Here is a 14,384-nt window from a genome sequence, read left to right on the forward strand (position 1 = left end):
ACATGTAATAAAAAAATTACAAAAATCAACAGTCAAAAAATACAAGTGTATAGGTCACAAACTAATACTGACTCACCACGACACAAAACAACATGCTGACTGAAAAGAACCAGGAGCCAACTCAGTACAAGCAAAAAGATGCAAAACCTGGAGAAGACACGAGTGGCCGACAGAGGTGATTGGTAGATACAAGAGACCCCCGCGGTGACGAGAACAGGTTGGCACAAAAATGTAACGAGACAGACAAGACATAAAAATCAGGGACACGGGAAATATACTGTATAAAACGAAATCCAGTCAAAAGCAAATGAAACAACAGATTTCAACACACAAAAGGTCAATTAGTTCAGGAAATTCCAAGGCAAACTTCATCATGGTACCTTCAAAGTCTTACTGTTTGACATCCAAAGGAACCTCATGAGTTGTGACCTCAAACTTGAAGCAAAATGTTCTTTTTGTGTGATATACTCACCATATCCCTCAAAGGAGACATTCGGCGCTTCCTCGTCGACGTTGTGGAAGCAGACATAAGTCAAAGAGCAGGAGGAAGGATTCCAGTCGTTGCCTTCGGCATCCGGCTTGAAGCGACACCTTACTCATATTACAGACAAGTGTGTTTCCAGCTTGAACGACGGCAGACTGCAATATGAACCCAGAAGCCTCTGAACTGCTGCTTTGATTCACGAGGGTGTCATACATTCATAGAAACATCAGAAAAGCTGCAATATAAGATAACTTGGACACTTTGGATAAAGCTCTCAGTATGCTTTCAATCCCACAATTGAAAGTAGTGATGTGAAAATGAAGCTTCAAATTTGCTTCATGAACCAGTTGTATTTTCTGACTCTTATAGATGACATTATTAATTTCATCAGTGTGCCATTAAAGGAGTATAAAAAATACTGTTTCGTGAAGCACATTTGAAGCTTCAGTTTTCCATCACAGTTTGAAAGCTCAGAGGTACTGTTGATGGGAGATTTGAGATGACACACTAGATAAGCAGCCGACGGAGGAGAAGATGATTGACAGCTCTTGTCAACGTGTGAACTTGTCATGGACATGTCATGTGTGAGTACACTTTTGCCGACAAACAACACAACGCGGGACGGATCAATCAATGAAACGCCCACCTCAGTCACAAACAATCTTTCTTGAAGCAAACAGAGGCTGAAAGTTCAGTTTGTGTGGAAAACAAAAAACAGCGCAGACCAAAAAAATAGATAACTTCAACAATTTTATTTGTGAAAAACTACAAGCAAAATTCATAAATAGACATTTCTATTTGAAGCAAGAAGGAAAATGATCAGGTTAGCCATTAAGCGCAAAGTCGTGCACATGCCAGGAACATGTCTTATTTCAACATTAGAAGCTGGACCAAGAAGCTGTGAGCTGCTGAAAATGCTACGTACATTTCCACACCAGAAACAAAATGTGACCATTTCACAAGGAGAAACAATGACACATCAGCTAAAAGTTAAACAAACAGGAAAACGTAAAGAATTAAACAAAGAATGGATTATTTCTTGTACTGTCCTACAAATGTTCCCACATTTCTTTTTCAACAGAGCAATCATTTTCAAAAGCATTGTACAAGACATCTTATAGGGAGGAATGAGTTTGTATAATACACTGAGTGGAGGAATTCACGTTTAAGATATACAGTCAGTAAACAAGCATTCTATATTTGGATCTCTGACAAACAAAAGCTAAAAAAATGTAACCATCTTTACACAGTAAATTAAGGTTACTGGTCGCACACAAGAACAGAAATGCTTGCGCGGAAAGGAAACGAGGAACAAAAGCTTCGATGCCGTCTCATTTCGTAGTGTTTGCAGATTTGAAAAGTATGTACAAGCAATGCATCACATGACCATTTGTCAATAATTTAACAAATCTTTTCACTTGCGGGCGGATAAGGCAAGTGAAGCGATGGCTTTTTAGGCCCATTTTGGAAAGGTTGTGTAACAAAACTGGGTTGGGTTCTTTTGTGTAAAAAAAAAACAAATCCAACATTTTCAGCCTCTCTTTAGTCGCCTGGCTTCTTCCCACTTTGAACACTGATGGCGTTCTTTGTACGCAATGAAGTACATGATTACATTGGAACCACTTGTTAAGAGCAAAAAAAAAAAAAAGAATAAAAACACGAGTTACAAAAACTGATTATCCCTTCATGAGAACGCATATGTGAAGTTGTGCACTCAAACACTGCTGGGATGGATCTCGGACACACCCGAGGTGGTGTGCTGATGGGCGAAGGGGAGGGGGGGTCACATCTACAATGTTCCCTCAGCCCGCCCGTCACCACCTGCACGTGTCCAGTGTGACGTGGCGTGCACAATAAGAACACCATTAACGTGGATTATATTAGTCTTTCTTTATTTAAACTGTTATTTCATCTCAAACATTAGATAATTGCAGTAATTGCATTTCAAATTGTTATTCATCTATGTATCATGTCAATATGAAATTCCTTTGGTCCTTCAATAAATAAAACTAAGATATCATATACACATTTATTCTTTATACAATTTCATACAGTTGGAAAGGAAATTAGGTGGTTCCGGTATCAGCTACGAGCGGAAGTGAATGAGAAGAACCCTTGGATGAGCCTTGCTGTTCGAAAATAAGAGAGCACCATAGTGATTTGAGTTTCACCTCCAATGACTGAGGTCTTTAAATTACTATTTGGCAAAAATGGAAAAAAGGACATTAAACTCATTTGCAGTGGCAACTGGCTTCTATCAGAACAAACGCGCCGTTTCGAGGTGTCTTTGACAGCCCCGTACGCTTTCACTGGAGGCGCCGTGAGCACCCGTCCTTCAGAAACTCCAATTTGAGAGGCGCACAACTTCACCTTGAGCCGGGAAACGCGACATTTGCAAAACAAAACGGAGCAAATAGCGACAGCTTTTTAGTGTTTTACACAACAGCCTACACTGTACAGTTAAGGACGCACAATACTGAAGATTATGAGTTGAAAGTTTGAGGATTTGGACTTGTCACGAGGAAAGTCCTAACAGTGTTCAGAGTGAGACGGGATTGTTGAGGAACCGGGAGTGACAATCGGATTCTTCATCACATACAGTGACTGGGAGATCTGCAAAACTTTTTCACAGTGTATCTAGCACCTTCGTGTCTGTGTGTGTGTGTGTGTGTGTGTGTGTGTGTGTGTGTGCGCGCGTGTAGTCTGGCATCATTTCAAACGGCAACAAAAACACTGAGGGAACGATGGGCCGGCAGAGCTACGCAGCCAAGCTTCGACATCATAAGGAAAATATCAAAGTATACAGGTGCAACAGGTAATAAATAAGGGTACAAATAATAATAACAAAATAAGGGTGGTTATTGTGCCTGGCGGAGAAACGTTTGTGACAAAAAAAAAACAGAAAAATAACATAAAAAGATGGACTTGGCCTCACATCCACGTCCAAATATAAAACAATACATACAAGCGTCTTGGGCGTTAACTCTGTATAGTCCGCAGCTCCTTTTCCTCTTCGGCCGGAGGCCTTCATTTGCGCGTTGGGCGCGCTGCGTTGCCTTCATCCGGGCCGCCCCCAGGTTGGTCAGAGAACAGAGGCGGCATGGCCGTGGGGAAGCTCCAGTCTCTCCCCCTTGGGATCCATAGTGTCCAGTAAGTGGGGTGGAAAAGGGGGTTGAGTGGGCGGGGTCGACGGAGAACGGGCCGGGCCGTGCCGTGCCCTCAGAAGGACTCGTCGTGCCCCACGGAGAGATCGCCGCCTTTGGGCGTGGAGGCGCGCGACGAGCCTTTGTCCATGCTCTCGGAGCCCGAGCTCTGATGTTGCTGTTCGGAGCCCACGCTTGACGTGATGGTGGACGAGGATGTGGACGAGGAGCGGCTCTTCTCCTTAAAGTCTGTTATGATCACTGTCACGTTGCCCACGGTGATGGCCAGCTGCTGCGCCGTGCTCCGGTCGATGTTCTTCAGCTTGGGCCTGACGGAGAGAACGAGGGAGAGAAAGTTCAACAACTCGTTACCCAAAGAAAAAAACAACAATCGCAATATCAAGCTGAAAAAGAAAACAAATCATAATTATATCATTTGTGCCATCGCTCAGGCCTGCTTACGAATTGAATTCCGTCGCCCACCCACCTGGAAATGTGATTGTTCTTGTTGGTCTTGCTTGCAGATTTGCCCGACTGTATACTTTGTTTGTCACTGGGTGGACTCTGATGGCTGTCCGATTTAGGTCTGGGGGAGGACAGATGAAAAGACATGTGAGACGATGCCAACCCGGCCGGGCGAAAGGTGTCCATCCGGCCCCCCCCCCGTAGCCCCTAACCTGCTCTTTTTAATGCCGGGCTTCTTGGCGACGGCCGGGACGACGTCTTTCTCTCTGTCGGCTTTGTCTTGGACGGGTTGCTCCTTGTCACTCTTGTCCTTCTCGGGGGGAGGAGTGTCTCTCCCGGGCCTTACTATTTCGGGACGCTCGCCTTCGGGGCGAGCCTCCCCGAGGGCACTCTCGCCTTCGCCGTCCGCCCGCTCCCTGTCTGCACGCTCGCTCCGTTCCCGTCGCTCTTTTTTAGCCGGGGGCGGCATGGGATACTGCTGGGCCACCTGCTGGGCCACCAGCTGGGAGTTGATCCTGGGTTTCCTGTGGAGTTGAGGCAAATATGGATTAGCCTTCCGACAGAGCCCGCGGCTGACCGCGCAACAAGCAAGGGGCTAGCGTGCTCGAGCGACGGCCTCTCTGCAGCGCCGTTCGGGGAGCTAATCTCATTAGGCCACGACCGTCATAAAATGAATGCTCGGGATCGCAAGGTGGAACATTTGCAACACATCACTTAGCTCTTCTAATCTGATTAGAGCACGCGCAGCCCCATTTGTTTGTCACAGGCCGACACTCTGCGGGGACGCGATGGAGCCGTCGCGCAGCCGAGACTCTTGCCGGTGCCTGCGGCTAAAAATTCTACCTAGCGTAAATGTCATCATTCCGAAACCGAACAAAACAATATGAAACTGAACACATTCTGATTTGACTTTCAAGAGCAGTGTACAGTAATCCCTCCTACTTCGCGGCTTCAACTATCGCGGCTTCGCTGTATCGCGGGTTTTCAAAAATGCGTAAATTAATTATTTTATCGCAGAAATTTCATCATTTCACGAGGTTTCGCGGCCACTTGAGTTTCTTCATTTTCCTTTAATAATGATAGCTTACGTTTAAAAGTCGTTTTCTTGTTTTGAAATGAATAAATTAAAGAGTCAGTACAGTATACTTTATCGTCACATGTGACTTCAGGGCGTTCTCTCCACCGGCGGTGGCCTTCATCTGGACATAGCGATACACTGTTAGTCTCGTCGCTAAGGCATGAATGCGGAGCGCACAGTCCATTGATATGAAAGTCCCCTAGCAGCGAGCTGGTTGATGTCAGCGATAAAAATAGAATATCCTGTTTTAGAAAGCAGTTTAAGTGTTCTGAAGTGTTAAAATTATGGCTCATACTTCAAAAAAATCTAGTTTCTATTTTGCGGAAATTCCCATTTCGCGGGTGGGTCTGGAACGTAACCCCCGCGAAGTAGGAGGGATTACTGTATTAAGACCGCTTTAGTCTTGGCCGACACTTTCAAACATGACAGTCAGATTATCCAATGTATCTCTCTCTAGGCCGCAACGTGTAATCTCCCGCTGCCAGCTCGTTCAGGCAGTCCTTCTTCGCAGGGAGCGGGATTGTGTAGCTGACCACAAGTCAATCAATGGGGGCCTCTTGTCATGATACTCGCACCACTCTCAAATCAATACAGCAGCTGTGGCGAATCGCGATGAGCCGCAGGCCCGTTTCGCCGTGCATTTTCTTGCGTGCTTACGCAGAGCACGGGGCTCGTGTGTTAAGTGCCCACACGGGGCCGTTAATGGTTCATAAGAGATGCTAATATAGACCGAAAATGTTTCTCTCATCTCGGATTGCAGTTGCAAAATAGAACGTCTAGCCAAAGAGTCCCCATCTCCCAGGCAGCGGAACGGTACTTTATGGAGAGGAGAAGACATAAAATGTTTTTCTATCATCAAAAAAAAAGTGTGCCAATTCTGTCCAGAAGTGTAGCCAAACTATGATCTGCTGGTCAACAAGTGATTTTTTTTACACAGATTCAAGTTCAAGTAAGAAAATGATGTTATGCGCCAGTGTTTGCTGGCTTGTGGTTAGATTTTGGGCTCAGCGGTTTTGTGTTGCAGTTGCCACCACTGTTCAAACATTTACTGCTCACACTTGAATGCGCAACATGGGGCAATTACATGGATTTTTTTTTTTTTAATAGCTTTGCAATTAATGTCCTTAAATGAGTCTGAAGTAGCTCCAGTCCAGGGGATAGCATTTAAAAAAGCCATAAATATTTTTAGAATTTTTGCTTCATGTGGTTATTAATGCAACAACCACCAAACCTATTTTTCTTTTTTTTTTTTCTTTCTTCACAACAATGAAAAAAATTCAGAGCAGAAGCAGGAGTGAACTGTTGAGTGCAACTGTTGCAATTGCACGGGCACAACGGGCGGCTCAGCTGCCAATCCGTTCCAGGCCAATCACGGCAAGTGAGTGCAAAGCTCTCGCAGTGGGAAATCCTTGTCCGCTACTTTACCTCCCCTTTGCACCACAATGCACTATTGACAGCCACCCTCGCGCTTACTCTACGATTCTGCAGCTACTGTTGGCAGTATTTGTGCCGCTCTTCACAGGATGCCCCAAAATGACCGTCATTACCTTGAAAAGCTACTCACGCAATCCCCGGGAGGGGTTCACAAACTCGGCCAAGAACGATTTATTCTGTTTCTGATCCCGAAACCAAACGCAGGCTTTGAAAGTGTCTGAACTCAAATGTGGATGCCAGAGTTCGATTCAAATGAACTAAAAAGACGCTCGGCAAATGACCGTGAAAAGAACACTGTCAACAGACGGTAAACAGAGATATGCCAACTTTATCATTTCTTCTTAGCAACATTTTGGAAATGTTGATTTAGTTGGGAACATTTGCGACTCAGCCAAAACAATCAGACGCCACCATAAAGACTCAGAACAACACTAACGTTATGGCAATGGATGACAAAATACGAACAAATCGGGAACGCTTGGCATGTGTACGGATATTAAGCATCCGAGCCAGACACAATTACCGGCTTTCTAGCGCGCATAGGAATTACAAGTACGCAAAATGAGACACGGCAATTAACGACAAGGGTGAGTGGAAGAGATTGAGACGCGAGTTAGCACAGCTCTTGATTTCAAGTGGCAAGGACGACAAGCAATTATTTCCTGCCACCATGAGTGAAGGCAAAAGACTAGTGTCGTCAAAAGAACCGATACTTTTGGTACCAATTCGGTACCAACAAGAAAGAGCGCTCAAAATACAAAACCCCGAACAATTTTGAAATCCCTCCCGGACAATTTTTTTTAGGTTTCCAAAGTAGGACACGTTCGGGGAAACGAGGATGTCTGGTCATCCTAAACTGGAGCAATAATAGATTTGAACAAGCCAACATGCAAAAAATGCTTGAGAGGTGGTAAATCACAGGTACTGGTACCGACTCCTGAAATTCTGGTATCGTGACATCAGAAAGAGAGAATTTTTGACAGTAGCCATTACGTTCATTTTTTTTTTTTTTTTTTAGAACACATTCATCAAATGACAGCAAAAAGGCGGGGCTTGTTTTTCATTTGCGCGCCAACTGGGTTGGTCTCTAAGCTTGGTAGCTGCTGGCCACATGACTAGCATGTATTTCCTCCACGCACACACGCTCGCACACTTAGTCTGATCCCGCAGCACATCACTGGCATCTCGCATACGAGGAGGCTGCGGGGCTTTGTTTAACCACAAAAGATCCCCATCATGTGCTGACAAGCATGAACCAACAAATGATCATCACGCATTCATCTGTGTCAACACTTGTATTACACTTTGAGGATTATGTACAAGCGTGGGAGGCTCTCCCTTCCCCCACCACGGGAAAGGAGGGTAATGGAGCAGAGCTGTGTAACGCATCTGTTTTTTTTGTTTTTTTTTTTTCTTTTAAACGCATTAACCAGTCATCGGATATGCCGCTATTTTCTACGAATGCTCCTCGGTGACTGAGTACTGTTTGGTCCTAATGTGTTCAAAAGGTCACAAATTAAAGACACAACAAAATGCAAGATGGATAATTCAGTCCTGTATGCCGCTTCATTTCCCGCAAGCACACAAGTGATAATAAGCAGATGTGACATTGTTACAAGTTTACTTGGATGCATCGCTGAAAACAAAAGCGCATCTCGCGTTCGCCCCGAGCCGACGATCAATCGCGCCAACTGCCTCAGCGTTGTCACATCGGATCAAGTATTTGGTGTGCGCGCTCAGCAGGTTAAATGAGGACGGCGCCTGAAGAGGAGCTTTGGTCTGGACCGCTTCTCTCTTGGTTCTCACTTACCCACGGGAGTGTTTTAAGCTCTTTTCTAGACAAAGAATCAGAAGAGCCATTGCCACAGCTTGGCTACGTTTGGCTCGATTTCGGATCCGTGCTCCCCCCCAAATTGCTTGACAAGGTTGCAAAGTGCCCGGAAGTCCAGGCAGACAGCAGCGTGTCATTGCAAAGTCTGAGCTGCTTCAGGCGGTATTGCTCACATCACTCATTTGTCAAGCTCTTTTCTTCAGCGGTACTTCATCGTTCTCTCTCTTGTCTTCTTCCAGCCTGCCACCGGCCGCGCTTTGTCGCTCCACATTAGCCGCCGTGGCTACCTTTTGCCAATTGTGATGCCCGGCTTTGTCTGCCTGGCTTCTCGGAAGACTTTCTCTCGCTGAGCCGATCTTTTGTTGGCACGAGTGACATGCCGGTGGACATCTGCCGCATCTGCTTTTGCATCTGTGTCCAACATGCCCTCTTTTGTCAAATCAAATTCAATCCAAATGAAAGTACTTTCTTGTCATTTATCTTGATCAAGAAAGAGAAAAGGTTTTAATAAATGATTCAAAAAGTAAAACATGCATTGATTCATCAATAGTGTGTCATCAAATCAACCCCTCACGCTCTCAATTGTAATTTAAGCAAATCTCGAGGGAAGAGTTGCACACTTGGTTGAAAATGCCACATCAAGTCAAGCAGCAAACTAAAAACACAAGTGAAATGACTCTCTTTCCATAATGCACATAGGATGTTTTGTTCTGTGATGCATTTGAGTCTTGGAATCAATCAAAACCAACTGGGCAGGACACACCCATCGGAATCTCGCGCATTCGTTCAGCAACACCACTCGCCGTGAGGAAGCATTGTCTGCCCGCATTGTTTGGACCGTGGCAGACAATTTGCCCCGTGGCACGTTCATCAACTCCGAGCTCTAGTAGTGCATGCAATCTTGCCGCGCACAAACAAACTTCTCAAACAAAAGATTCATTCAACTACAACAATTGACAGTAGACATTCCTACCCTCCCGTCTGGGAAAAAATAAAAAATAAAAAATACAACAAATTTAAGCGTGTCTCATATTTGCATGACACAAAACAAAGATGCAAGAAAGTATATAGACAGCGGTTATAAGATTTGCAACCCAGCACGAGCCTTCTTGTAACTTTGTCCCGGCTCATCTCATTTGCAGTCGACAAGAAATATTGCATTTCAATGTCGGTGCTGCAACTCTTCATTGCGCCTCGTAAGCGTGGCGGCTCTTTATCGTACGGCCAGTCGATTCCCCCGCCAAGCTTGATGGCGCCGCCGTGAAGAGAAAAGAGAGTCGGCTCCCTCTCAATGGATAATGATGCGCTTGACTCTGCTTTGGAGCCCCTTGAGACTCTTGGCTGAATGGGCATATCCTCCTTAAAGCTATGTCGACCCCCCCCCCCCTCCGGTCTTTTCGGCAACACGCAAGCACACACTCTCAGTGGCAATGACGGCACGTTGAAACAAATCTTCACCTCAAGTAAAAATCTCATCCCTCTGTGTAGGCTTTATGTTTTCAGCCAGCGGTGACTCAACACATCCAAATGCCCTCATTTCCCCCTTGTGCCTTTTTCTGAATTCTTTGGAGACTCTCTCCCCGCTCTGCTTGCGTGATTGCGTTCCCCTGGACGCTACGCACCACGACTCAGCGCTCAACATTTGTCTGTTTTGTCACACTGCCAAATTGGCAATTGTATCGAAGCACGCACGGATGCTCTGCCAAATCCCACAAAGTCATTAAGAACGTTTAAAAACATGTAAAGATTGGGCCACAGTCCATGGCACACACAGGGCCTGCTCAGGTTTGAGTGCTGATGCCTATAAAGCTGAAGAAGGTTTTTCCTGTGAGCAACAATGACCAACATTTGGGGTACGCCCATACACCCAACCCAACATCTCAAAGCGTCCGGCAGTGAACGGGCTTGTCGATGGCCGTGGGGGTCAGGTGCCAAAAGGCAGAGGGCGTCCTTGTTGAAGAGGCAAGGCTCCATTTAGCCTACTCGGAGATCGAGTTACATCACGGCGCGGGACTGGGTCAACAGGTTCGCTGGGCTGCGCTCTGACGGGGGAGGAAGTGTCCCTCCGTGCTCACGTCACAGCCGCGGTTTGTCCTTGTTAACACGCATTCTTTGGCTGGAGAAACACAAATTAAAATGGGGACCTACCGCAACCCTGTCCGCAGCTCGTTTGGAAGTGAACATTTAAACTCAGACGTCGTTGTGCGTGCTTAATCAAGTCATGCAGTTGTTATTTTAAAGGAACACCAACATTGGTTCAAGTGTCAAGACTGTCAAAACAAGCAAGTGCTCTGCAGAAGTTGACACTGGCGTGAATCTTGCTGCTTTGAATGAGAGCACTTGCGGTCTTTCGTTTCCTGGTCAAAAAGGTGCCAATTAATTCGCGCAGAAGAGCACAAGTGGGAGCTAATCCGAATGGGTCGACCGCCGCCTTCAGCGTTGCCAATTTGCCGTAGCATTGTTAACCGACTGCAACGTTAACCAGTGGATGCAAAGTGCAGCTTGATTGCAAAGTTGTTCTCTTAAATCATGACTGATCTGATCACGTTATTGAAAAACACCAGAACGACTTTGCTCAACACAACAGCTGGCATGAGTCGACTCAGATGTTCGCAAACGGGTTCTCTATCCCGCACCGGCCGATGACGAGCTCTGGACGAGCAGAAGAGTGTCTGCGTTTCAAACGGCGACATGAGCCGCTCGATGCGAGCTACATCGCGGCGAAAATACCTCCGCCAATCTTTCTACCCTAATTGAATTCAGGGGGGAGTACTGGTACTCGTTAAAATCAAAGGTCACCCAACAACTGCATGAATCAAAGGTTCTGTCCTCAGATCAAACAGACGTACACGACAAGCACGACAGTGATGTCACGGGCCAAACACAAACATGCGGACCTCTGCCAAGACGCTACGATGCGACGGCTACAACACGCTTATCTGTTTCCTGCTTCTGCAGAGCGCGCATCGTCAGCCCCGGTCCTCAAATGGACGCGTGGGGGAGGGGAGGAGGACAATTAAGCCGTGTTTGCGCTCCTCAGTAAACCAGCAGAGGTACGTATGCTCTCCCAGTCCTGACGGCTGGTGGTCGGATACTCGCTGTAAAACTCCAACGGTTAGAAACTGAAGGACTCCGCAGTAAACCACAAATGACTCATCTGTCTTTCAGTCTCATGACGTGCAAACTAAGTTGTGGTGCACACACTTATTTGTCATCAAAAACACTCTCTGCCAGGAAAGTGGGGGTGGTATTATTAAGAACCTGAAGGGAATCCCATCGTGATACACGACTGTGATTTCGTCTCAGTTTCTTCTTCTGAGAAATGTCACCACAAGTTCAATTCTCACTGAAGACACGTAAGCACGCTTATAGGAATCATGAAATACTTTGACTAACTTAATTTGAATACCTGAAGTGGAGTTAGGGGGGCATACAATGTCGAATGACCAATGACAGCCATCACGTCACGCCGGGCACCTAACGACAGACACGATCAAAATGATGTCCAATTCTTCAATGTCCTGTGATAAAATGCGTGTCATGCACAATGAATTGGCAAATACAGACTACGGACACGCACACCTTTCTCCTTATTTTTCCGCCCCACTGCTGTTTCTCCATCTGAGCACCTTGAAGCAAGCAAGCAAGCAAGCAAGCACGCACGCACGCAAAGCACCCCCACCTCTGCTCAGCAGCAGCATGCTTTCCTTACCTTGGCAAAAACCTTAAAAGCCAAGCAAATCCTCAAACGGATGAGCTCAACGCTTGCAGAGGTGACCATCAAAAAGTCCCACTGCCCATCAAAGTTGCAATCCTATAAATAACGAAGCAACGCCAGTGCTTCCAGGGGAGAAAGGGAGATGGAGAGGAGAGAGAGAGCTACAATACCTTGTTGATGTGCCCTTCCTCACATCGCAGATGCTGCATTTAAAAGCCTCGGCTGTGTTCCGATAGGTGCACACGCTACAGTCCCAGTAGCCGTCGTCAGCTTGTTTGGCTTGTCTTTTTGGCCTGACAAACAACAAGACACACATTATGTTGAGTTTAGACGTGCAAGCCCGTTTGTGACACATTAACGATAAAGAAGCAAGAAAAGGTGATTTTTTTGATCAAGGCGACAACGAGAACGAGCGAGGTTCCAAGGCACGGCGCGAAGCAACGGGGGGGGGTTCGTCCCCATATATATATATATTTTTTTTGCTTCGCGACCCGCCAAGTGGACCTCGTTGCTTATCTACTAATTGCGAACAGCGTCCGATTGCGGGTCGCCAGTTAGCCTAGCGCAGGCAGCGCTGGCTGATCTTTTTTTCGGCACCGAAGCGTTAACGTGTCGTGCCATACTAAACAATGTCCAATTCGACATTGGACCGCCCAGCACGCTGCCTAGAGACGGAAGAGGCTTTCGGAGACTGCCAGGCGTTTCCTGCGAAAAAAATCCCTTTGTTAAGTGACTGCCTCGCAGGGCGCGAGAAGCCGCCATAGTGACTGCACTCGTCTAGCTTAGCTGTGGCAGAGCGAGTGAAAAAAAGGGGGGAGAAACGATCCCCGAGTGAAGGAAAGGCGTCCAAAATAGCGAGCCCGCGGCGCTTCAAGCGAGAGCAAATTGGTCAACAGGCGGTCGCATTACCTGGTAGGGCTCTTTTTGTCACCCATGGTGAACAATAATCCGCGGCAAATAAGAAGGGGGGGAGAAAAAAAAAAAGGGGCCTCCTTGAATTGTCAGCGAGTGCGCTGGGATCCAGATCGAGCCGCTGCTGAAGCTGCTGGCAGACAGGCTCCACTCAGCGCTGGCTCCAGGCACGGCACAGAGACTGACTGCACTGCACCACGTGATCTCTCTCCGCCAATCACAGCGCCAGTAGCTTTAAAAGTCTGGATGGAGATTTCCCAGCCCTTTTAATAACAGCCAAGTTACTACTGGCATATTTGACAGGCTCACCTTACCTCACCCCTATATCATAGACGAGAAGCCGGCCTTATCGCAGGGAAGGTGACAGCAAACAGGCTTTATGTGTGGAAAAACAGCAATTATGCCAATTTACCTGCTTATGTATACAGTACATGTTCGAAAAAGGAGTAGGAAGAAATATGAACTTTCCTGTCCTCCTTCTTTCAGCTTTATTCCATCATCAGATAATTCAAAGGTCTTGATGCTTTTCATATATACTCATTATAATACGCTAATATTCTAAATGTGTTTCTACAAGCAGGATCATTTGATATGAAGTACAACTTTTTTTGAAATGACTTACTTTACAATTTACTGCAATTAAAAAGTTGTTGTACAAAAGCAGCCTTAAGTATGACATTATGACTCTTGAGTGGTTCAATGCCTCCGTTAGACTTTTCCAACTTTCTTTCATCCATCTTCTGCAAAAGAGACACGTTTCATCACTCCTGTGTCTCTGTCAGGCAGGGTCATGAAATATGTCGCTTCACTCCGCCCAAGTCAAGACTCTCTGTGGGGGAGAGCGTCCGTGAATCTCGTCTGCTCATTAGCTGCTCTCCACGACCATTGTACACCCCCCGTTCTGATTCAAGTCAAATTTGTCTGCCTCCACATAAGTCGGCCGTCCAGCCGATAATTACAGCTACTTATCTCATCGCGCTAATTGGGATTCAGCAAGATGGTCAACTGAAAACTGAAATTCAGTCAAATCAACCTGGGAGCTTGCCTTACTGCTCCTGTAATTAATATTTACTTTGCAAGATTGACAAATACAGCCTATTATGCTCATGATTGACAACATTGAGTTTGAGGGCCATACTACAGATTTTCTAGACTAGTGCTAACTTTTAAGCACAGAGTCTTCACTTTCTGGAGAGATATTCAGAAAACAAACAGTGGGGGCTTTTTATTCATCTGGACAAGTGATGTGCACGTGGTGAAACAAATCTGTATCAAAAGAAAAAGCCAAGCATTCGAGAAGACAAATCTGGTGCCTGTGT

The 14,384-nt window shown here is 46.1% G+C and overlaps 1 protein-coding gene across 2 annotated transcripts; it reads right to left on the bottom strand.

Annotated features, from left to right (window-relative positions):
- Positions 1-1,251: 1,251 nt before the first annotated feature.
- On the bottom strand, positions 1,252-13,273 carry LOC147049509 (RING1 and YY1-binding protein B-like). Of its 2 annotated transcripts, XM_085924294.1 has the most exons (5): positions 13,063-13,273; positions 12,324-12,446; positions 4,305-4,616; positions 4,115-4,213; positions 1,252-3,956 (listed from the first exon to the last, which is right to left on the bottom strand). In XM_085924294.1, exons 1-5 carry the CDS (start codon positions 13,086-13,088, stop codon positions 3,704-3,706), a joined length of 813 nt encoding a protein of 270 aa, XP_085780420.1. In that variant the 5' UTR covers positions 13,089-13,273; the 3' UTR covers positions 1,252-3,703. The 2 variants fall into 2 exon arrangements, with proteins under 2 accessions (XP_085780420.1, XP_085780419.1); XM_085924293.1 differs by lacking the exon at positions 13,063-13,273 and having other exon boundaries at positions 12,324-13,004.
- Between the last annotated feature and the right edge of the window lie 1,111 nt (positions 13,274-14,384).

The sequence above is a fragment of the Syngnathus leptorhynchus genome, chromosome 11 (genome assembly GCF_054491065.1).
Source record: "Syngnathus leptorhynchus isolate UIUO chromosome 11, UIUO_Slep, whole genome shotgun sequence".
Taxonomy (NCBI): Eukaryota; Metazoa; Chordata; class Actinopteri; order Syngnathiformes; family Syngnathidae; genus Syngnathus; species Syngnathus leptorhynchus.